This window comes from Balaenoptera musculus, chromosome 17 (genome assembly GCF_009873245.2).
Source record: "Balaenoptera musculus isolate JJ_BM4_2016_0621 chromosome 17, mBalMus1.pri.v3, whole genome shotgun sequence".
NCBI classification, from domain to species: Eukaryota; Metazoa; Chordata; class Mammalia; order Artiodactyla; family Balaenopteridae; genus Balaenoptera; species Balaenoptera musculus.
In genome coordinates, this window is record NC_045801.1 from 69402205 (window position 1) to 69427994 (window position 25790).

Sequence of the window (25790 nt, forward strand, 5' to 3'; positions counted from 1 at the left end):
AATTAGTTATTTCTGAGATATACATTTTAAAGTAATAACTAGGATTATTACTTATAACATTATACCAGAACATATAAGATTTTTAGAAATTTCATGTAATATCTGAAACATTTATATTAACATATTTCCATACATATTTCCATACAAATACAAATATAGATTTTTAGAAATTTCATGTAATGTCTGAAACATTTATATTAACATATTTCCATACAAATAACCCAATGAAAGTTTAGTATTAGTTGTTTTGTTTGTTTGTTGTTTTATACTGCAGGTTCTTGTTAGGCATCAATTTTATACACATCAGTGTATACATGTCAATCCCAATCGCCCAATTCAGCACACCACCATCCCCACCCCACCGCAGTTTTCCCCCCTTGGTGTCCATATGTCCATTCTCTACATCTGTGTCTCAACTTCTGCCCTGCAAACTGGCTCATCTGTACCATTTTTCTAGGTTCCACATACATGCATTAATATACGATATTTGTTTTTCTCTTTCTGACTTACTTCACTCTGTATGACAGTCTCTAGATCCATCCACTTCTCAACAAATGACTCAATTTCGTTCCTTTTTATGGCTGAGTAATATTCCATTGTATATATGTACCACAACTTCTTTATCCATTCGTCTGTTGATGGGCATTTAGGTTGCTTCCATGATCTGGCTATTGTAAATAGTGCTGCAATGAACATTCGGGTGCATGTGTCTTTTTTTTTTTTTTTTTTTTTAATATGTTATTATTTCTGCTTTTAATTTTATTTATTTATTTGCTTATTTATTTATGGCTGTGTTGGGTCTTCGTTTCTGTGCGAGGGCTTTCTCTAGTTGTGGCAAGCGGGGGCCACTCTTCATTGCAGTGCGTGGGCCTCTCACTGTCGCGGGCCTCTCTTGTTGCGGAGCACAGGCTCCAAACGCGCAGGCTCAGTAATTGCGGCTCACGGGTCCAGTCGCTCCGTGGCATGTGGGATCCTCCCAGACCAGGGCTCGAACCCGTGTCCCCCGCATTGGCAGGCAGACTCTCAACCACTGCGCCACCAGGGAAGCCCTGCATGTGTCTTTTTGAATTACGGTTTTCTCTGGGTATATGCCCAGTAGTGGGATTGCTGGGTCATATGGTAATTCTATTTTTAGTTTTTTAAGGAACCTCCATATTGTTCTCCATAGTGGCTGTATCAATTTACATTCCCACCAGCAGTGCAGGAGGGTTCCCTTTTCTCCACACCCTCTCCAGCATTTGTTGTTTGTTGATTTTCTGATGATGCCCATTCTAACAGGAGTGAGGTGATACCTCATTGTAGTTTTGATTTGCATTTCTCTAATAATTAGTGATATTGAGCATCTTTTCATGTGCTTCGTGGCCGCCTGTATGTCTTCTTTGGAGAAATGTCTATTTCGGTCTTCTGCCCATTTTTGGATTGGGGTGTTTGTTTCTTTAATATTGAGCTGAATGAGCTGTTTATATATTTTGGAGATTAATCCTTTGTCCATTGATTCATGTGCAAATATTTTCTCCCATTCTGAGGGTTGTCTTTTCGTCTTGTTTATGGTTTCCTTTGCTGTGCAAAAGCTTTGAAGTTTCATTAGGTCCCATTTGTTTATTTTTGTTTTTATTTCCATTACTCTAGGAGGTGGATCAAAAAAGATCTTGCTGTGATTTATGTCAAAGAGTGTTCTTCCTATGTTTTCCTCTAAGAGTTTTATAGTGTCCAGTCTTATATTTAGGTCTCTAATCCATTTTGAGTTTATTTTTGTGTATGGTTTTAGGGAGTATTCTAATTTCATTCTTTTACATGTAGCTATCCAGTTTTCCCAGCACCACTTATTGAAGAGACTGTCTTTTCTCCACTGTATATCTTTGCGTCCTTTGTCATAGATTAGTTGACCATAGGTGCGTGGGTTAATCTCTGGGCTTTCTATCTTGTTCCATTGATCTATGTTTCTGTTTTTGTGCCAGTACCATATTGTCTTGATTACTGTAGCTTTGTAGTAGAGTCTGAAGTCAGGGAGTCTGATTCCTCCAGCTCCATTTTTTTGCCTCAAGACTGCTTTGGCTATTCGGGGTCTTTTGTGTCTCCATACAAATTTTAAGATGATTTGTTCTAGCTCCGTAAAAAATGCCATTGGTAATTTGATAGGGATTGCATTGAATCTGTAGATTGCTTTGGGTAGTATACTCATTTTCACAATGTTGATTCTTCCAATCCAAGAACATGGTATATCTCTCCATCTGTTGGTATCATCTTTAATCTCTTTCATCAGTGTCTTATAGTTTTCTGCATACAGGTCTTTTGTCTCCCTAGGTAGGTTTATTCCTAGGTATTTTATTCTTTTTGTTGCAATGGTAAATGGGAGTGTTTCCATAATTTCTCTTTCAGATTTTTCATCATTAGTGTATAGGAATGCAAGAGATTTCTGTGCATTAATTTTGTATCCTGCAACTTTACCATATTCATTAATTAGCTCTAGCAGTTTTCTGGTGGCATTTTTAGGATTCTCTATGTATAGTATCATGTCATCCGCAAACAGTGACAGTTTTACTTCTTGACGTCTGTGTTGGCAGATACAGATGACTGATTGACCACTCTTCCATTCTTATATAGGTCACCTTGGTAAGCCATAGCACAAGAGAGCTATGTTATATACCCCAGTTGTTTTCAGTGAAGTGGCTGCCCCAGGACAGCTAGGCAGTCAGGGTGGGGTTCGGATCAGTTTTTCTCTCTGTTTAGCAGTACTGAGTTAGGGGGAGATGCAGCTATGATTCTGTGGAACTATACAACTAGGGAAGCAGCAAAAGGATCTTCCCATACCCCAGTAAGACCCGTAGAACAAAGAAAATCTGTTGTGGAGGGATGCTGCTTTATTCACTGAAGAGAAACCTTCATCTGGAGTGATCAAAGGGGAAACCAGAAAGCAGAAGTAGGTGGGGAGAGTGGAGGTTATTCTTAACATGAGAAGCAGAGAGCAGTGTTTTATAAAATAGGGAAAATTCTGCGCATTAAAATTTTTGCCCTTTAATCAAATTATGTTTTGCTACAAAATTTTGCTGAGATTTTAGCACGTTATTCAATAGCAGGTTTGACTTAATGTTTAGGTCAAATTGGTGCTTACAGATCGACAGTTGGATTGATTTCAAAGTCACTGTTACTTTCAGTTCTTCAATTGTGAAGAGAATTTTAAGTTCTCTGTCACTCAAAATGAATCTGGCATTGTGTTCTAATTTTAATCTTCCATAAATGAAAACTTGTCCTTAGAGGTTAGAACCTTTTTACATTTTATTTTTAACCCTGGATGCTTTGTGAAGAGAATTTTCAAAATGTCAATCTAGGAAAATATCTAAATGCAGTTTAAGACATTTGTTAATTGGTATTTCAGGAGTAATACTTCTGATACAAAATGTATTTTATGAAAGCACTTGTGAATATCTAACATGAAGTATGCTATAAATAAAAGTCACTTTAATAAAATGTGGCATCTCAACTTTAAAGTACCTCATTTCATCTGGAGAACTTCCTAAAATTCTAGATTTTGAAACAGTGCCACAGTAATGGTGGTCTATTCTTCTTGCTAAAATCTTGGATGAAAAGTATGTGCTTCATTTCTTTATGCCTTTCTTCTGTGTTCTTTTATTTTCTTTAAATACTATTTAAAATATTTTTACAAGTATGCAGTATGTGGTTTATTTATAAAAATTCAAAAATAGATCCATAATGCCATTTATCTTTTCATTTAAATATGTTTATACATACATATTTTTTAAACTTTAGTTTGAAATGACATCAGACTTTCAGAAAAGTTGTACAAACAGTACACTGATGCGTAGATAAGTACACCAGTAGTCACCAGATTTTAGATTTTACCATTTGTTTTACTGTGTTTTTGTTTTTTGTTTTTTTAAATATTTATTTATTTTGGCTGCCCTGGGTCTTAGTTGTGGCACGAGATCTTTGTCGCGTTGTGCGGGGGTCTTTTAGTTGAGGCATGCGGGCTTTTAGTTGCAGCATGTGGGATCTAGTTCCTTGACCAGGGATCGAACCCAGGCCCCCTGCACTGGGAGCACAGAGTCTTAACCGCTGGACCACCAGAAAGTCCCTTGTTTTACTATTTGAACATTTGCTTTATTCTTTCTCCATACGTGTTGTTGTTTGGTATATATGTCTTCATAACTTATATATAGTCATTGTGAAGTATGTATTTTAGGAGAAAAAAATGTGTCCTTTGTCATGTTTAATGCTTGGATTTGGGGCTGGAATTCTACTTTGTGTGATATCAGTACACAATTCCTGTTCTTATTGTTTCTATATGCCTCATCTACACTTACCCATTCCTTTCTTTTTTTTTTTTTATAAATTTATTTATTTATTTGTTTGTTTTTTATTTTTGGCTGTGTTGGGTCTTTGTTGCTGTGTGTGGGCTTTTCTAGTTGTGGTGAGCAGGGGCTACTCTTTGTTGCAGTACGCGGGCGTCTCATTGTCGTGGCTTCTCTTGTTGCGGAGCATGGGCTCTAGGCACACGGGCTTCAGTAGTTGTGGCACACAGGCTCAGGAGTTGTGGCTCACAGGCTCTAGAGCACAGGCTCAGTAGTTGTGGTGCACGGCTTAGTTGCTCCGCGGCATGTGGGATCTTCCTGGAGCAGGGCTTGAACCCGTGTCTCCTGCATTGGCAGGCAGATTCTTAACCACTGCGCCACCAGGGAAGCCCCTTTCCTTTATTTCTGAATCAGTTTTAGTTGTGTCTTGTTTTGTGAGTCAAAATGAAAATCTTTTAGTGGGGGGAATAAAGTAGGAGCTTGGGATTAACATACACACAGTACTACATATAAAATAGATAACCAACAAGGACCTACTGTATAGCACAGGGAACTCTATCTACTCAATAACCTATATGGGAAAAGAATCTGAAAAAGAATGAATATATGTATATGTATAACTGATTCACTCTGCTGGACACCTGAAACTAACACAACATTGTAAATCAACTATACTCCAATAAAATTAAAATAAAAAAAGAAAATCTTTTAAATTAGTGAGCTAGGTCCATTTATGTTTATTGCTGTTACTGATATATTTCATCTTAACCCATTTTTGTTGTAATTACCATGTATATTATCATAGTTGTGTTTCTGTGCCTGGTTGTTTTCCTTCTTTTATCTTGAAAATTTCTTCTGATTTGTCTTATTGTTATAGTGGTTACCTTGTACTTATAATTTAAAGAAATGTTCTAAGTTTTCTGTTTTCTTATTTAAACTTTCACCATCTTGCTTGTTAGTTTTAATGGTAATCTTTCACTCCCATAGTCAATGACTTTTCTACTTTTCCCTTTTCTTCTCCCTTTTCCTTTCTTTTTTTAAGTTGCATTATTTCTACTTTATCAGAACATTTATATATTCTATTCTCTTTCCACTCTAGTTTTAAATTTAGATCTACAGTTAAATGTGTAAAATGCTCATCATCAGTCCTTTTGCTAAAGTTTTCCCAGTCATCTCTTTGTTGGTTGAAGCTTAATTCCCTAGTAGATTGCTCAAGTAAGACTCTAATATTCCTTGAGTTCTTTCATGTTTAAAACTCCTTTTCTGTAACCTTGATACTTGAAGGACAACTGGACTGGATCCATGGTTCACCTTTTGTTTTCTTGTGATTCTTGAAAATGCTGCTCCATTTTGCCTTGATTTTTATGTTGTTTTCTGTAAAGTTTTTAGAACAAAGGGTGGCAACTTTTTTTCTGTAAAATAAAAAGCCAGATAGTAACTATTTTAGGCTTTGTTGGGCTCACAGTCTCTGTTGCCGCGCTCAGCTCTGCCCTTGTGGGTCAAAGCAGCCAGAGATGATATGTAAATGACAGACTTTTGCTCAAGGATCATAGTTTCCTGCCTTTGGACTTCATTGTTACCTAAGCAGAGCTGTTGACTGCCTTCTTAGAACCCTTTTTAAGTTAGGATTGGTTTTGCATTGAAAGATGAAGGATGATTTTCTGAGTCGCATAAATGTTATAAGAACACTTTTTCTTAGTGAACAACACAGAAAAAAAAAAAGCAAAACCAACTCCTAAAGGAAAAGTTGTGAAGATCTTCAAAAGATGATCGCAAGTCTTTAACATTAAAATAGCATATTCACTGCTTTCATGAAGTATATGGAAGTCTTAACTGGCTTTTATAGGCAGTATAAAATGTTATTAGTAGCATCTATATAGAATTAGAGTGAATTGGTATTTATGACCAGTGAGGAAATACATCAAAATGAGAATTATTTTTGATATATAATGAAGATCAGAGTTCACCTTTCAGTTGTGTTTTATGAATAACATTTTGAACATTTTCAATATGGATAACTATTTAGAAAAAGTGGTGAGGAATCAATAAACTTCATTATGGAATAGTAAATTATTGAGAGCAGAATTCCAATTATTTAGATGAAAGAGCTTTTCAAGGTAGTCTTTTCTCGGGTGTCATATTTTAAAGACTGAACTAAATCCAGGGCATTAATCAGCTCTTTCAATTTTCACTTGCCTAAGAAGATTAGGGCAATTAATACTTGTTTAATTATACAGTCTTTCTTATGTTTATGGCCAACTGTACCATGTAACTCTAGACTTTTTGTACTTGAATGTTTTGAATCACAGTATTTGAATAGTAATTTTTTTTTTTTTTTTTTAAGACTAAAATACCTGCTTCCAAATCTGTAGATGCTCTTGGCCTTTTCTTTTTGGTTTTAAAAGCATTTTTAACAAATAAGGCAATAATTATTTATAATTAATTTGTTGAACAGCAACATGCATAGATATTTGTGATACCTCATATAGTGCCTAGATCAAGAAGTAACTTCGTTTTTTTTTTTAACATTTTTATTGGAGTATAATTGCTTTACAGTGTTGTGTTAGTTTCTGCTGTATAACAAAGTGAATCAGCTATACGTATACATATATCCCCATATCCCCTCCCTCTTGCGTCTCCCTCCCACCCTCCCTATCCCATCCCTCTAGGTGGTCACAAAGCACCGAGCTGCTATGCGGCTGCTTCCCACTAGCTATCTATTTTACGTTTGGTAGTGTATATATGTCAATGCCACTCTCTCACTTCGTCTCAGCTTACCCTTCCCCCTCCCCATGTCCTCAAGTCCCATTCTCTAGGTCTGCGTCTTTATTCCTGCCCTGCCCCTAGGTTCTTCAGAACCATTTTTTGTAACTTCATTTCTACTTCATTTTTTCTTATATGCTTTTGCAAATTTCATTTTGCCTAAGACAAAATTTTACTTAGCTTTAAGGGAGATCTGTGTCTATAGAGGTATTCCCTTCACTGTTTCGTAGGAAGGGCAGCAATAAAATTAGTCCTATGAGGTATACCAGAAAATGTACTTAGAACAACAGTGGGACCATCATGTTGATTTGACTATGTTATTCTTTTAAAATCTTTTGGTTTTAAGTAGATAGAAATTGAAAATCTTCCAGAAAGGAATTTATTACCGTATGAAAATGACGACAGGGCTTCCCTGGTGGCGCAGTGGTTGAGAATCTGCCTGCCAATGCAGGGGACACGGGTTCGAGCCCTGGTCTGGGAAGATCCCACATACCGCGGAGCAACTAGGCCCGTGAGCCACAACTACTGAGCCTGCGCGTCTGGAGCCTGTGCTCCGCAACAAGAGAGGCCGCGATAGTGAGAGGCCCGCGCACCGCAATGAAGAGTGGCCCCCGCTTGCTGCAGCTGGAGAAAGCCCTCGCACAGAAACGAAGACCCAACACAGCCATAAATAAATAAATAAATAAAATTAAAAAAAAAAAAAAAGAAAATGATGACACTTTGAACTATGAAATAAAGGAAGTTAAAAATAGTGGTGGTGGGAGTATTTATTTCCTATAACCATTTTTGCCAGTCTGTGGTCTGTAATTGCTTTGTTTATCTAAGTAGATGTAGCCTGTGTGACTCTAGAAATAAAGTATAGATCAGAATGAAGAAAACAAGGTTTTGCCAAGTTGAGGAATAAAATTACAGAATCAGTAGAAGTGACAAGACTACTTTGTTAATTTATATGTTTCTTTTCAAGGACTACAACTCCAGGAGAAACAAAACTGCTGGCCTCTGAAATCTATGAAATTCTTCAGTCTTCCAACATGGCAGATGGTGATAGTTTCAATGAAATGAATTCACGTCGAAGGAAAGCTCAGTTTTTTCTGGGAACCACAAACAAACGTGCCAAAACAGTGGTTTTGCATATAGATGGTCTTGATGATACGGTAAGACTTTTATAAACACATGGTTCATAACATGGGAGAGAGAAATCATGTTAACTGGTTATCTCAGTGTCACCTGCTAACAATCTTTAATAATAAGTCCCTGGCGTCCCTGGTGGCACAGTGGTTAAGAATCCGCCTGCCAATGCAGGGGACACGGGTTCGAGCCCTGGTCCAGGAAGATCCCACATGCCGTGGAGCAACTAAGCCCATGCGCCACAACTACTGAGCCTGCGCTCTAGAGCCCGCGATCCACAACTACTGAAGCCCATGTGCCACAACTACTGAAGCCCACGTGCCTAGAGCCCGTGCTCCGCACCAAAGAAGCCACGACAATGAGAAGCCCACAGACTGCAACGAAGAGTAGCCCCCGCTCGCCACAACTAGAGAAAGCCCGCATGCAGCAACGAAGACCCAACACAGCCAAAAATAGATAAATAAAAATAAATAAATTAAAAAGAAAAGAATAAGTCCCAATATTAGCATTTAATTCTGATAAAGAGGGGCATTTTTGTGCTTAATGGGTCAGTTATTCAAAGGACATAACCATTGTAAATATTTATGCCCTAGTAATAGAACTTCAAAGTATATGAAGCAAAAACTGACAGAAATGCAAGGAGAAATAAATTCACAGCTAGAGCTGGAGATTTGAATACCATTGTCTCAATTAATAGAACAAGTATACAGAAAGTCAACAGGGATATAGAAGATGCAACACTAACAACCAACTTAACCTAACTGATATTTATAGAAAGCCCCACTCAGCCTCAAGATATTATTCATTCTTTTCATGTGCACATGAAACGTTTACCAAGATAGACCATATTGTGTCCCATAAAACAAGTCCTGATTTAAAAGAATTAGAACCAAGCAAAGTGTGTTCTCTGAGCACAATGAAAAGCAAGTTAGAAATCAATCACAGAAAGATACCTGGAAAACCCCCTAAGAAGTTTGGAAACTAACACATTTCTAAAATAATCCATGGGTCAATGAAGAAATCAAAGGAGAAATTAGGAAGTATTTTGAACTGAATAAAAATAAAAATGTGGGGCTTCCCTGGTGGCGCAGTGGTTAAGAATCCATCTGCCAGGGCAGGGGATGTGGGTTAGAGCCCTCGTCCAGGAAGATCCCACATGTCGTGGAGCAACTAAGCCTGTGCACCACAACTACTGAGCTTGTGCTCTAGAGCCCGCGAGCCACAACTGCTGAGCCCGTGTGCCTAGAGCCCTTGCTCTGCAACAAAGAGAAGCCACCACAATGGGAAGCCTGTGCACCACAACAAAGAGTAGCCCCCACTCTCCGCAACTAGAGAAAGTCTGCATGCGTCAATGAAGACCCAATGCAGCCAAAAATAAATAAATAAATTAATTAATTAAAAAATAAGATGTAGTATCAGAATTTGTGGGAAGCAGCTAAAGCAGAGTTTAGAGGGGAATTCATTAGCACCAAATGCCTGAATATTTATATACAAAAAGGAAAGGGTCTCAGTGACTTAAGCTTCTACCTTAAGAAACTAGAAAAAGAAGAGCAAATTAAATCCAAAGTAAGCAGAAGAAACAAAAAAAACAGAAATCAGTGGAATGGAAAACAGAGAAAAATCAGTAAAATCAAAAGCTGATCTTTGACATGATCAATTAAATTGATAAACCTCTAGCCAAATTGATCAAGAATAAAAGAGAAGAGTCACAAAATATCAGTATCAGAAATGAGACAGCATTGCTATAGATCTTTTAATATGGACACTGAAAGGAAAATAAGTGAATATTTTGAATAACTTTATGCCAATAAATTTGATAATGTAGATGAAACAGGAGAATTTCTTGAAAGATGGATTGCCAAAGCTCACTCAAAAAGAAATGGATAACCTGAATGAATAGCTCTGTGTCTATCAAAGAAATTGGATTTGTAGTTAAAATCTTTCCATAAAGACAATTTCTGGCCTTGATATCTTCATTGGTGAATTCTACCAAACGTTTAAGGAAAATGTAATACCAATTGTACTGTCTTTTAAAGTATTATACAGTAGTAGTTGTACAGTGTAGTTTTTTCTCAACTCATTCTACCTTGTCTGCTTCTTTTTTTAATATTTTTTTAATGTGGACCATTTTTAAAGTCTTTATTGAATTTGTTACAATATTGCTTCTGTTTTGGTTTTTTGGCCACAAGGCACGTGGTATCTTAGCTCCCTGACTAGGGATCGAACCCACACCCCCTGTATTGGAAGGCAAGGTCTTAACCAGTAGACTGCCAGGGAAGTCCCTTGTCTGCTTTTAATATTAGCTGCTCAAGCATTCTTTTGATTATAGTGTGTATCTTCTATTTGTGTCTGTATTCCACATGGATTTCTTATAGGCACCATGTAGTTGGGCCTTGCTTTTTTAATCCAATCAAAAAATTTCTACTTTTTAACAGGAGTGCTGGGATCATTTGCCTTTAATATGATCATTGATATGACTGGATTTAAAACAACCATCTTGCTAATTGCTTTCTATTTGTCCCATGTGTTCCTTGTTCTCTTTTCCTCTTTTTCTGCCTTTTGGACTAATTGAAAGTTTTTTATGATTGCATTTTATCTCCTTTGTTGGCTTATTTGCCTTAATTCTCTTTCCTTCCTTCCTTTCTTTTATGTTGGTTGATTTAGGGCTTATTTTTTGTGTCTTTTTTTTTTTTTTTGAATTTTATTTAGGGTTTATTTTCTGTATCTTTAACTTATCAGTCTAGCTTCAATTAACACTAATCACTTCATGCATGAGACACTTAACACTATACTTTCATCTGCCTTATCTCTGCCTTTGTGTTCTTGTTATATGTTTTACTTCTGCATATGTTATAAACCCCAAATTACTTTGTTATTACATTAAATATTCTTTTTTTTTGATTAAAAAAATTTTTTTGTGGTAAATTACACTTAGCATAGAATTACCATCCATCTTAACCATTTACAAGTATTTAAAGACATTAAAAAATAAGAGTATTTTCTGTCTACCCACGTATTTACCATTTCTGGGGCTCTTTATTCCTTTGTGTAAATATAGATTTTCATCTAATATCATTTTCCTTCTGCCTGAAGGGCTCCATTAACATTTCTTACAGTAAGTAGTACAGGTCTGCTGAGGATGGACATTTGGCTTATTTCCACCTTTGGCTATTAGGAATAATTCTGCTGTGAACATTTATGTACAGGTTTTTGTGTGGACATATGTCCTCAGTTCTCTTGGGTATATTCTTAAGGGTAGAATTGCTGGATGATACGTTTAGCTTTTCGAGCAACTGCCAGACTGTTTTCCACAGTGGCCACTCCATTTTACATTCCCATCAGCAAGGTGTGAGGGGTCAAGTTTCTCCACATCCCTGCCAACATTTCTTATTTTCCATTTCTTAAAAAAAAATAGCTATTCTAGTGGGTGTAAAGTGGTATCTTATTGTGATTTTGATTTGCATTTACCTAATTACAATGATGGCATCTTTTCACGTGCTTATTGGCCATTTTTAGTGGTTGACTTAGGGTTTATTGTGTATGTCTTTAATTTATCACAGAGTTTCTCTTTTGGAGAAATGTCTGTTCATTCTTTATCCATTTTTTAAAAAAATTGCTTATTATTTGTCTTTATTCTTTTTTTTTTCTTTTTTTAAAATAAATTTATTTATTTATTTTTGGCTGTGTTGGGTCTTCGTTTCTGTGCGAGGGCTTTCTCTAGTTGCAGTGAGCAGGGGCCACTCTTCATTGCCGTGCACGGGCCTCTCACTATCGTGGCCTCTCGTTGCGGAGCACAGGCTCCAGACGCGCAGGCTCAGTAGTTGTGGCTCACGGGCCCAGTTGCTCCCCGGCATGTGGGATCTTCCCAGACCAGGGCTCGAACCCGTGTCCCCTGCATTGGCAGGCAGATTCTCAACCACTGCGCCACCAGGGAAGCCCTGTCTTTATTCTTGAGATGAGTTAGTTCTGTTAATATCATGTATTGCATCAGTTGATTTTCGTACGTTGAACCAACCCTTCATTCCTAGGATAAATCCCAATTGGTCATGGTACATAATCTTTTTAATGTGCTTCTGGATTCAGTTTGCTGGTATATTATTGAGGCATTTTGCATCTGTATTCATACAGGATATTGGTTTGTAGTCTTTTTTTTCCCCCGTGCTGTCTTTTTCTGGTTTTGGTATCAGGGTAATCCTGGCTTCATAAGAGGAATTGGGAAGTGTCTGTATGAGTTTGTGAAGGATAGGTGTTACTCTTCTTTAAACATTTAGTAGAATTCACCGGTGAAGCCATTTGGTCCTGGGCTTTTCTTTGTGGGAAATGTTCTGATTATTAATTCAGTTGCTTCACTTGTTGTATAGGTTTATTCATATTTTCTTGAGTCAGTTTATGGTTTTGTCTTTTGAAGAATATATCATTTCATAGAGGTTATCTGATGTGTTGGCATACAATTGTTCATAGTATTTGCTTATAATCCTTTTCTTTTGGTAAGATTGGTCATGATATATCCTCTTTTATTCCTGCTGTTAGTAATTTGAGTCTTCTTCCTCTCTTTTCTTCGTCAGTCTAGCTAAAGGTGTATCAATTTTGTTGCTCTTTCCAAAGTACCAACTTGTGGTTTCATCGATTTTTCTATCCACCCCTCCCCCATTCTCTATTTCTTTTCTTCCCCTGCTCTAATCTTTATTATTTCCTTCCTTCCGTTTGCTTTGGGTTTTTTTTGCTCTTCTTTTTCTTTTTTTTTTTTTTTTTGGCTGTGTTGGGTCTTTGTTGCTGCACGTGGGCTTACTCTAGTTGCAGCAAGCAGGCTTCTCATTGCGGTGGCTTCTCTTGTTGCAGAGCACGGGCTCTAGGCACATGGGCTCATGGGCTGAGTAGTTGTGGATCGCGGGCTCTAGAGCGCAGGCTCAGTAGTTGTGGCGCACGGGCTTAGTTGCTCTGCGGCATGTGGGATCTTCCCGGACCAGGGCTTGAACCTGTGTCCCCTGCATTGGCAGGTGGATTCTTAACCACTGTGCCATCAGGGAAGCCCTTTTTTCTTGTTTCTTAAATGGAATATTAGGTAATTGGTTTGAGATTTTCTTCTACTTTAATGTAGTTATTATAGCTATAAATTCCCCTCTAAGCACTACTGTCTCTGCATACCATCAGATTTGGTATGTAGTTTTTCGTTTCATTCATCTGAAAGTATTTTCTAATTTTTTTGGTGATTTCTTGTTTGACCCATTGGTTGTTTAGGAGTTTGTTGTTTAATTTCCATATATTTATAAATTTCCCAAATTTCCTTCTGTTACCAATTTCTGATCTCATTTCATATGCATGATTTCAATTCTTTTACACTTGTTGGGGCTTGTCTTGTGGCCTAAAGGTCTATCCTGGCGAATGTTCCATGTGCACTTGAGAATGTATATACCTTTGTTCGGAGTGTTCTACAAGTGTCTGTTAGGTTTAGTTGGTTTACAGTGTTAAGTCGTCTTCTTCCTTGTTGATCTTCTGTCCAGCTTTTCTATCCATTTTTGAAAATCAGATGGGCTTCCATGGTGGCACAGTGGTTAAGAATCCTCCTGCCAATGCAGGGGACACGGGTTCGAGCCCTGGTCCGGGAAGATCCCACATGCCGGAGAGCATCTAAGCCCGTGAGCCACAACTACTGAGCCTGCGCTCTAGAGCCCGTGAGCCACAACTACTGAGCCTGCTTGCCACAACTACTGAAGCCCGCGCGCCTAGAGCCCGTGCTCCGCAACAAGAGAAGCCACCGCAATGAGAAGCCCGTGCACCACAACTAAGAGCAGACCCCACTCGCCACAACTAGAGAAAGCCCGCACACGGCAATGAAGACCCCATGCAGCCAAAAAATTAATTAATTAATTAATTAAAAAAAAAAGTCAGATGGATATTGAAGTCTCTAACTCTTTGAGTTGTGTGTATCTGGAAAAGTCCTTATTGTATTTTTCTTTTGAAAGATATTTTTATGTGTATAGAACTCTAGATGACAGTTCATTTTCTTACCATACTTTATGAATATTGTCCCACTGTCTTCTCCCTTGTATTGTTTCTATTCAGAATTCTGTCATTCTTTTTTTTGTTCTTCAATATGTAATGTATCTTATTTTTTCCCTCTGCCTGTTTTAATAGTTTCTCTTTTATCATTGCTTTTGATCAGTTTGTTTATGATGTGCCATGGTATCATTTTCTTCATGTTTATTCTTGGATATCTGAGTTTATAGTTTGCAGCAAATTTGGGCAATTTTTTCCATTAATTTTTCAAGTATTCTTTCTGTCTTTCAGGGATTCCTGTGACATATTCAACCATGTGAAGTTGTCCCATTGCTCACTGATACTCTGTTAATTTCATTTTCAGTCTTTTTTTCTCTTTCATATTGGATGGTTTCTGTTGCCATATTTGCTAAATTTTTCTTCTACCGGTATTCACTTTGCTGTTAATCTCAACCAGTGTTTTTTTTTCACCATAGACATTATTTTATTTATCTCTAGAAGTTTGATTTGAGCCTTTTTTATATCTCCTTAACAGTTTATACTTTGTCTATTTGAACATACAGAATATGGTTAGAATAACTGTTTAATGTCTTCGTCAACTAATTCAGTCATCTGTGTTATTTTTGAGTGTGTTTCTGTAGGTTGATTTTTCTAGTTATAGGTTGTATTTTCTTGCTTCTTTGCATGCCTCATAATTTTTGATTGGATGCCAGATATTACAAATTTTACATATTGGGATACAGCATATATTTGTATGCAAAGCCTTTAAATATTCTTGAATTTTGTTCTGGATCAGTTAAGTTACTTGCAAACATTGGATGTTTTTGAGGCTTGCCTTTAAGCTCTGGTGGGCAGACTACAGCACCGTTTAACCTAGGGATAATTTTACTACACTACTGAGGCCATACTCTTCTGGGTTCTCTGTTTATGCCCTGTGTATATCAGTTCTCTCTGCTCTGGCTGATGGGGACAGGAAGTATTGCCAGCCCTGTGTGAGTCCGCAGGATGGTTCCTTCTATTCCTTTCCAGCCTGGTTGTTTCCTCACATTCGTGCACCCGTCATCACTCAGCTGAAAACCAGAGTGGAACCCATTGCCGATCTCTGGTGTGTGTCTTCTCTCTGAGGGGCCCCCTTTGTGCAACTGTGTCCTCTCATGCTCTGTGCTATGATTTATAGTTGCCTTGACCTCCCTGAATTTTCGACTTTGTGTCCTCAACTTGGGGAGACTGCTGGTTCTGCTTGGCTTCCTGCTTTGTGAGTTGCAGCCTAAAAATTTTCCAGGCAATACGCTGCTGTGCTGGTGAACCTCACTTCATTTGCTTTCCTTCTCTCGGGGGTGTCTGCTTTCCAACACCTGGGAATCATTGTTTTATTCATTTTATTTTGTCTGTATTTTTAGTTGTTTAAGCCTTGAGGGTAAATCTGGTCCCTGTTACTCCATCTTGACTGGAATTGGAGGTCTCCCTGAAGTTATCTTGAGCAGTGATAAGTTATATACCTTCACATATTTAGGGGTGGCAACTGGTGGATTACCACTTATCTCTTTAGCTGTGCCAGGTAGGTTACATTGGATTATCCACAGCTTTTTCTAATTGTGGTATTGGGGCACCTAGCCCTCAGGATTTAGGATTCAGTAAACAGGGGTTGGGGAAAACTTTTCATATGCATATTATCCATGACATTGCCAAATAAGTTAACAACTATCTTATCGAAACTGGGACCACAAGATCCCAAAAAGTTTCTAGAAAGCAGGTTCTGGTAAATGTAAATTAATTGAATGAAAGATATTAAGATATATAAATTGTCACCAGTACCATTTGTTTAATGTTAATGAATGAAAACAGTACAGTTCCTTTTTAAAGCTAGCAGAAGCCAAATAATAAAACCCAACAAAGCTCACACACACAAAAATATAGGCCACATAGGGGGCTTCCCTTGTTGCGCAGTGGTTAAGAATCCGCCTGCCAGTGCAGGGGACACGGGTTCGAGCCCTGGTCTGGGAAGATCCCACATGCCGCGGAGCAGCTAAGCCTGTGTGCCACAACTACTGAGCCTGCACTCTAGAGCCCGCGAGCCACAATTACTGAGCCTGTGAGCCACAACTACTGAGCCCACGTGCCACAACTACTGAAGCCTGTACGCCTAGAGCCCGTGCTCTGCAACAAGGGAAGCCACCGCAATGAGAAGCCCGTGCACCGCAATGAAGAGCAGCCCCCGCTCACCACAACTAGAGAAAGCCCGTGTGCAGCAATGAAGACCCAGTGCAGCCAAAAGTAAATAAATAAATAAATATATTTAAAAAAATATAGGCCACTATATCTTAAAAATGTAATTGCTAAAATCCAAAAAAAAAAAAAAAAAAAGGCAAGTTAACTCTGAAACTGTACTGTAATGTTTTGGTGGCATAACCTGGCACCTAGTATGTGCCAGGCACTATTTTAGGCACCAGGGATACAGCAGTGACCAAAATAAGCAAAAGTTCTCATAAATCCTATGTTTGACTTCATTAAGCTAATCTCATAGTTGGAGGAGACAGTCAACAAGCCAAGTTTTATAGTAGAAGTGGTAAGTTCCATGGAGAAAAATAAAGGGAAGGTAGCTAGGGATTGCTGAGGGGTGGGATGGTGGATTATAGTTTTAAATAGGATGGTTTAAAAATCCTCTTGGAGAAACTGACATTTAACCAAAACTTAGGAGTGAGCCAGTGGATATCTGTGGAAGAGTGCATGTTCCCAAGAAAGGGAGCCATGAATGTCAAGCCTTCACACATAGACAACTAAGAAGATACCTAAGAGTAATAAAAGGATGTGTCCTGCCATATATTAAAATATACTATTAAATTTCTATAATCAAAATGACGCGGTCTTGACAAAAAAAAAAAAATTAAAAGAGTAAAGAAAGTCCTGGGGCTTCCCTGGTGGTGCAGTGGTTAAGAATCTGCCTGCCAATGCAGGGGACACGGATTCAAACCCTGGTCCGGGAAGGTCCCACATGCTGAGGAGCAGCTAAGCCCACGCACTGCAACTGCTGAGCCTGTGCTCTGGAGCCTGCGAGCCGCAACTACTGAGCCCACGTGCCACAACTACTGCAGCCCACGCGCCTAGAGCTCATGTTCCGCAACAAGAGAAGCCACCACGATGAGAAGCCCACACACTGCAATGAAGAGTAGCCCCCGCTCTCTGCAACTGGAGAAAGCCCGTGCGTAGCAACGAAGACCCAACGCAGCCAAAAATAAATAAATAAATAAATAAATTTAAAAAGAGAGTAAAGGAAGTCCTGAAACAGACTCTAGTATATATTAGAACTTATCCTGTGATAAAGGAAGCATCAGACAGTTTGTTCAATAAATGGTGCCAGAAAACTGACAGTTTTGCAGGGATGGAAAGGGAAGGGGAGGGGGAATCTTATACTAAAAATCCAAAGTGTACTAAAAAGTCAAATGTAAAATATTAAACTGTGAAATTAAAGAAATCTAGGCTTCTTTAAGCATAAAGGCAGTGGAAGAAATTGCTTTAGGGAAGAGCTCTAGTTTAACAGTAAAGTTTTTGCTTTGTCAAATGTATTCTTAAAATGTAAAAACAAGTAGGAAAGTATTTGTAATGAATAATTGACATCAGGTTAGTGGCCTTATTACCGTGTGTAAAATAGATAGCTAGTGGGAACCTGCTGCATAGCACAGGGAGCTCAGCTCGGTGCTCTGTGATGACCTAGATGTGTGGGATGGGGGGAGAGGGTGGGAGGGAGGTCCAAGAGGGAGGGGATATATGTATACATGGAGCTGATTCACTTCATTGTACAGCAGAAACTAACACAACATTGTAAAGCAACTATACTCCAATTAAAAAGAATAAAAATTAAAAATATATATTAAAAAAATCAACAAAAGAAAATCTATCAGGAAAATGGGAAATTCCCAGAAGAGATGTAATTTCCAGTAAATAGTATCAGCTAACGTTTATTGCAGTAATTGCAGGTACCCTTCTGGTGTGTTAACGCATTTATTTTTCACAAAACTGTAAGGTGTACTTATAGTCTAGTTTACAGATGAGGAGACAGAAGCACACCAAATTTAAATAGCTTCCTGGTATAGTAGAAGTGGTAAGTGAAGGACATGGGATTTGAATCTAGGCAGCGTGGGTCTAGCTGCAGAACCCCGCTCTTAACTGCTGCTTTGGACAGCTACTCAGGGAAACATGTCTACTCTCACTAGTAATGAAAGCAGTGTACATTATTTTAGTGTATGTATCAAGGCTTTTAGAAAGATATTCCTGATTTTGGATTGTCACAAGCATTTTTCCCTTTGCTTTATTTCCTCAGCTGCAAATCATGCTATACTATGGAGTCTTTAGAAATTGGAGAGAGGCTACTATCTACATCTTTTGAATTGATACACATACACTGCTCTCCCCCTCCTCCCCTCCCCTCCCTTCTCCCTCTCTTCTCTCCCCCGCCTCGACCCTTCTCCTAGCAATTGCCAGGCAGTTAACTTTGACCCATCTACCTCCTTGCCCAATTCCTAATTTTATCTGCTTATGATTCTTAAAACCTAATCTTGACCCTCTATCCCCATCAAGAAGTTACCCGTCCTTCGTAGCTAATTCTTGATCCTATTTGCTCTGTTGAAGATCTCATGTTTACATCTTGGAATTGCAAACCCCACCTTTACCTGTTGCAAATGTGTTAATTTGTGTTAAAATAAAGATGAATTGGCCTCATGAATCTGGTTTTTCACTGTCACACATAGTTGGAATTTAACGTCAGACTCTTGTGATAAACCAGGCAAGTTGTTTAACGTTTATATTTTTTGGTTTCCTCACATTTAAAATAAGGAAACAGATTAGACTAGTAGTATCCTAACTTTCATGTTGTATATGCTATGCAAACTTCTGTTCACTTTTAAGTTCACCTGGTGTTGAATATGTGGAAGAGATGAACATGGACCTTTTGGGCACTAATCCACCAAAAGGGCTTTGCAGAAGGGGCAGTGCAGTACATGAGCCCCTGCGGGTCTGTGCACTGCCGTGTACCACTGTATGCGAGACCCTTGCCTAAGTAGTGTTGAAACGCAGAAGTGGAAAAATAGTTTAAGTAGGAGATAAACAATGATGTGAGTTGTTTTGAAGGATGTGGGAATAAGTTTGAAGACTGATTTTATTCAATAGAAGAGAAGAATGAATCAGGTAATAGAAGGCAGTGCTTCCTAGGCTATGACCCAGAGACTTGGTGACATTTGCTGATTCCTGCCCCCTCAGAAGTACTGAATCGGAGTCTGGTCTCATTACAGAAACAGGATAATTTAGAGATGTTGATTTGATGTATGGGCTGGGGGAGGAGGGAGGGATGGGGAGAACTGTAGTTACTTTTTAATTCATTTTCTCTTTGGATCTTGTGTTTAAGATGACCGCTTGTTATCCACATGGATGTGTTTGTAGACAAATGAAAATAAAATCATATTGGAGGTAGACGTCTGTGCTTCTACATGGTAGTGATGGTTGAAGTGATCTGAATAGTCTACTGAGGGATGAAGTAGAAAGAAAATCACTTAGTTTTAGCACTGGACCTTGGAGATAAAATGAGACAGAGATGAAATACTCAGTGGTGTAAGCAGAACACCAGGGTAGTGTATTATTAAGAAGTCAAAGAAGCATTGAAGGGCATATGTTATATTGTGTTGTCAGAGGAAAATGAGAACCAAAAAGTGGATATTGATAACCCTTGAGAATATAGTGGTAACCACCGAGAATGCCATGAATGAGGGATGCGGTGATATAAATACCAAGTGATTTAAAAAATAGTGACTCATACACTGAATGCTCACTAATTCTAACTTCAGTCTGTTAGAATTTATCCCTGGAGGTTTTTAAGCTAGAGCAGGGGTCAGTAAACCCTTTCTTTAAAGGGCCGGATAGTAAACACTTCAGGTTTTGCAGGCATATGGTCTCTGTTATGACTACTAACTCTGCTAGAGGGTGAAACTAGACTTGGACAATATATAAACAGATAGGTGTGGATGTTTCCAATAAAACTTTATTTACAAAAACAGCTGTTGGACCGTAGTTTGCCCACCCTTGAGCTTGAGGAAACTCTGCTTTTCAGCATGTTTTCTGTATTATTCTTCCATTCTGTTTGGTTTAAGATTTAAATTAACATTGGCAAATTTATTTCTGATTAAAATGATTAAAATTAAATATTAGTAATGAAGCTTGAAAAAAATCTAGCAGGAATTACTATTTTGTTGGATCTTATAAATTTTCATAAACTTGACTAAGCACCACCCTTTCTGTGCCTTCAAATATGTGATTGTAGAATTGAAATAGGGACATTTGCTTTCCCTGGCCCTGTGTTCCCTCCTTTCCCCCAAATATAAAGACTAGTTCAGTGTTGTTTGATTTGATTTTTTCCCTTATTATTTTGCTAGTTTTAATAACAATTTGCTTTTACTTTTTCAGTCTCGGAGAAACCTGTGTGAAGAGGCTTTGTTAAAAATTAAAGGCGTTATTAGCTTTACTTTTCAAATGGCTGTTCAAAGATGTGTGGTGCGAATCCGTTCAGATCTGAAAGCAGAGGTTGGTATTTTAAATGGCTAAATATGCTTGAGGTTACGGGTGTAAACACATCAGTGTTCAAATGTTGTCTTTTTATCCTGGCCTAGGCTTTGGCATCAGCAATAGCATCAACCAAGGTTATGAAGGCTCAGCAAGTTGTGAAAAGCGAAAGTGGAGAAGAGGTAAAAGCTCTATTTAGTTTACTTTATGCTTGACTCCCTCTTGATTATCCCTTGTGGCCAGCAGATTGCTAGTATTTCTAGACTAATAGCTGCTGGCATATAGCGATGTGGCTGAGTCAGATTATCCTAATGTTTCTTGGTTAACAGTTAACGCTTTTAGAAATATAGAGAGATCTTTGGCGGATTTCAGAATCTCTCAGACTCTGTTCTTGATCTCAGTGGAGATGTCTTGCTGATTTTATGTGGAAATAAAGGATATGTGGTTTCCTTGCATTGGTTTTTAAATACTTTCTAACCCTTAATTGGTTTTGCCAGTCCAAAAATAAAGATCCAGTCCCACTGTTGGGCAAGTATATATAGTGATAATCTTTGCATCTTGCTTCCCTTCCCACTAGCTTTGTGATAGGGAAAAGGAATCTATATGGCTTTAGCTCCTTTGAGTTTCCATAGAAAGGAGGTTCATTGGCCCTTCAGGGCCCCCTAGCAGCCAGATGCTTGTTTTTGTCATCTTTAAATAGAGGTTGAACATTTATTCCTGGAGCCTCAGGAGAAAAGCGTCAGAATTTTCGTGTGTACTTCTTCCTTCTGTGCTTACATAGTGCTCAACAATTGGGCCTACCTTCATAGAAGAGGATACTCTTTAAAGGAATATAGCCTCTGAGAATAAATATGGTGATTAGAATGAGAAGTAAAGCTGACTTTTAACGTATGACATGTACCTATATCAATTAGGTTGACTTTGTAACAACTCTTAACATGCTCTCTGCATCAGATGCTGGTCCCGTTCCAAGACACGCCTGTGGAAGTAGAACAGAACACAGAGCTGCCCGACTACCTGCCTGAGGACGAGAGTCCCACAAAGGAGCAGGACAAAGCGGTGTCCCGGGTGGGCTCACACCCAGAGGGTGGAGCTAGCTGGCTGAGCACAGCTGCAAACTTTTTATCCAGATCGTTTTACTGGTGACTTCAGTTTGGGGCTCAAGGACTGTGTGAATGAACAAGGGGCCAGTTTTCCATTGTTGTGGTGAACTGTCAAGTGCAATTTGCAATAAGTTATCATGAAAAGTTTCTAGATTACATGATTAAGAATGCTGCATTTTACATTTTACTGGACATTTTACCCCACTAAGTGGTAAAAAGGACAGAGGCTACAGGTGGAATTGCTTTGTTTATGAAGGTGTTTTGGTTTTGTTTTCCTTTGTTTAAATTGCCTCACTTTTTAAAAAACATGGGTCCACTGTTAAACCAAACATGTATTTGTGCAGCTTTACATTTTATTTTACACAAAGCACGTGATTAGGAAAACTTGTTTTCTCAAGCCTCAGGACCTATCTGAAGAGAAATTTGTTTTTTTTAGCTCAAGTTGTGCATGAATTACTGAACACTTTTCTCTGCCTTTTCTCGTGAAAGATACTTGCTTTGGTACTCTTTCTTTCTCGTGAAAGATACTTGCTTTGAAAGCATTTCTCATAATTCCCCTTTTGTGCCTTTTTTATTTTGCCAACCATGTTTATAGAAAGGACGTTACTAGTGACATTTTGTGAATTAAAACATATTCCTTGCAACGTAACAAACCCCTAAAAATACAACTCTACAAAAACTTGGCAATCTTATTTGTTATAATTTTTAAAAGATTAACACAAAATCAGTCGAGAAGGAAACATGTATATCAGCAAAGTGTTATTGGAGACTATTTGAATGTGACCAAACGTGGTTCTCGTTGACTACTGTTCAGTTTGGTTTATATCAGCTCTTGAGAATTATGTCCACCCTAATATTCGGAGTGACTGTAAATGGTCTCTAGGCCTTACTTTGTGATTACACACTATCCCCTGCTAAGAAAAAAAAAAAAAATTGCTTGGCAGATGCCTATTCAGTAGGTGTTTCCTTGTATTGCCTTTTGTGAACTTATTATGAACATGCAGTCATATTGAATGAAAAGAAAAAAGACTCAAATTATTGCTTATAAAGAAACAAAGCCAGCATTTGTCCGTCCACGTAAACTTTCTGCCAGAAAAAAACAGGACTTCAGCAAAGGTAAGATAAATAAATATAAATATATATACATATATATTTTTGGTATAGATTTAAGAGCTAATTACATATATGTAATGATTTATTAAATTTCTGAAATATTTGGCAACAAAAAATTTTCTTTTGGAAATCCAACTAACTCCAGATAAAGTTTAATGCTAATATGATTAAAAACTAATAGGAGGAAATCGAAAACTTTTTTCATCAACATGTAGAGCTGCTATTTTTACTCCTTGGAGAATGTGAAGTGAAAATTGGACCCTGGAGGGTTTCCTTGCAATGAAAATTGCTTCTCTTTTAGAGAAAACTAAAAGCATCCAGTGTCACTGGAGAAGAATTATTGTAAAATAGTTTGCCAACAAGAATCTTGAGTTCAAGAACATTGTGACCTTATGGAGGGAGGGGTGTTGAGGGTATGGAGAGTAATATTTTTTCACCTGGGCTCTGATTCAGGTAATGCGCACAACTGAACATATAAGCTTTCAGGGCATGTATTACTTTAAATGCATAGTACAACTTGCTGCCAGACCAGATGTGTTGAAAAAAACAAAACAAAACAAAACCACCTCCTTTCTATAGCCATTGAAACAAAGTTTACTGTTCTAACAGGTTTGTATTTTATTTTGCATTGCCACACATCTGCTTATTTAAAAAACGACATCCTTTTGATAGTAATTGTTCAGCACAAGTAGGTATTACAGCTTGATGTTTGTGTGTTCTAATTCTCAGTGTTCTTTGATTCCAGGTCTTATATATAGAGCAGTTAAGGCAACTGTAACAGCATTTTTTTGAAATATATTGTAAAATAATAAAATTGAATGGATATTGCATTTTTGTGGTATAAGCATTACTGATTTCGCGAAAGCCTGTTTGTATCCACACTGCCCGGCACCTTCTCCTCACTCCCTGCAAGTGCGTTACCCGACTCATTCCCGGGCGTCTTCCATTCATCTCCTTCCCAGCACCACACCTGCTTCTTCCTGGCTTTGGATCAGTGCCCCTGTACATATATGCATTGCAGTGTTTATCGCGTTAGATTAAAGTTATATTTACCAGTGTCTGTCCCCTCCTTGGCTCTTTGAGAACCGAGGAAGTCTGTAGCAGCACCTGGCTAGTATTTAGTGCTCAAATATTTTTTTAAGAGAATGAACAAAGATTTTTTTTTTTTAATCAGTAAAAAATAAATTTAACTCGTTGGGCAAATAGGAAAAATGTCAGGCTGTATTTTTTTTTCTTTTCTGGGCATGTTTATTTCTGGCTGATTAATGCTAGGCAAATTCCCCCATTTATTTTGTCATTTGGTTTTTATTTTTTCAAAAAGCAGGGGAAGGGGTATAATGCTCCATTGAATGAAGTTAAAATTAACTTATAATATCCTGATTCTTATAGAATTATTTTAGGAGAATATTACATATATATAGTACTGGTACAAGTATAAGATGGAATTATTATTACTGGAAGTTTGACATGATTCTCTTCTCGTCTTTGATTCTCAAGCAAGACACTGTGCCTTTCTAGTCACACTTTATGTGACTCATCTTTCTGTATCCAGTCAGAGGGATGTTTTTTTTTTTGAAGCTAAGTCCTCAGCTATTTGATTTTTGTCTAAATGTTGGCCCTTGAAGAACTCATCTCTTGTCTTCATGTACCTCTGTGTAGATACCTTCTAAATCTCCATTTACTGTCATCCTTGAGAGTTCCACTCTCCTTTGCTGTACCTATCAAGTGTAAAGTCCGTCAATTTTTATTTCTCTTAGAACTGAGGTCATGCAATAAATTTCACAAAAACTAATTCTGTGCCAGGCACTGTGCTAAGTGCTTTACAAATATTTGTTCATTTAATCCTTAACAACTGTGAGGTAGGTACTGTTATGTCTCCATTTTATAGATGGGGGAAAATGAGACAGAAATTAAGTAACTCATTAGTCCCAGGTTGCAGAACTAGTAAGTGGTGAAGCCAGGACTAGACTGCGTGGCCTGGCCTGGTTCCCGAGCCTCCGCCTCCCACGGGCAGCCTGCGTCCTGGGTCCCCTGCTGAGCCCTCCCGTGTCCCACCACCGGCGTTCCAGTCCGGTGACTTCACCCGGGTGTCTGTTAGCAATCCAGAACTCTGTCTGGAGGCCAGAAGAGTTAGGTACGTGAAAGAAGTCAGTCTGTTTAGGCCACAGCGTAGGAAAACACACGGAGAGTGCCCAGCCTGTCTAAAGAGGGAAACCACGTCTTCCTCGCGTGGATTGTGGGCTTTTAACAATCAGAGCTTCTGGACTTTGTTGCTTTTCCAGAACCTTAAAACACTGCCTGAGCCACAAGAAACATGCCTGTGGCCAGAAATTGGCTACTTTTACTTGTAGAGTAGCCACATTCTGATGTGTCTGATTAATCTTAACAGTACCTTTGTCGTTTTTCTGCTTTAAGGTCAACAGAGGCCTATGGATTAGTTTGTACTGCTTTGTCCAGCACCAAAAATGCCATGAGAGCTTAGCCCCCAACCTAATCTTTCATACGTTCTGCAGCATTACCACAGCCTTTCTATATGTGAGGCACAGTTGTATATCTCGTTTCAGAAACTGTTTTTTAAAAATATGAAACGGAGACCTAGAATTTTAATCAGTGCGATAAAGTTTGTAAAACTTAAAAAAAAAAGTCTGCTTTATTTAGGCTTGCCTGTGTATTATAACCTAAATATTCTGTATTCAGCCTACCCTCTAGATTTGCTCATATTCTTTCTTATCTAGAATTTCCTCCTTTACACTCTCATCTCCTTTAAAACATTTTCTTACGAAAATTATAGAAATGCATAAAGAAGACGCAAGTCATCTGTCCATCCTAC

At 38.2% G+C, this 25790-nt stretch overlaps 1 protein-coding gene across 1 annotated transcript in view; it reads left to right on the forward strand.

Annotated features, from left to right (window-relative positions):
• The window catches only part of ARMC1 (armadillo repeat containing 1), a 36062-nt gene extending 13918 nt beyond the window's left edge, over positions 1–22144 (forward strand). The window contains exons 4-7 of the mRNA XM_036830708.1: positions 8038–8227; positions 20649–20765; positions 20852–20926; positions 21699–22144. Of these exons, the coding sequence (XP_036686603.1) occupies positions 8038–8227; positions 20649–20765; positions 20852–20926; positions 21699–21890 (574 nt within the window). The 3' untranslated portion in view covers positions 21891–22144. The remainder of the gene's footprint in view (positions 1–8037; positions 8228–20648; positions 20766–20851; positions 20927–21698) is intronic.
• Positions 22145–25790: the final 3646 nt, after the last annotated feature.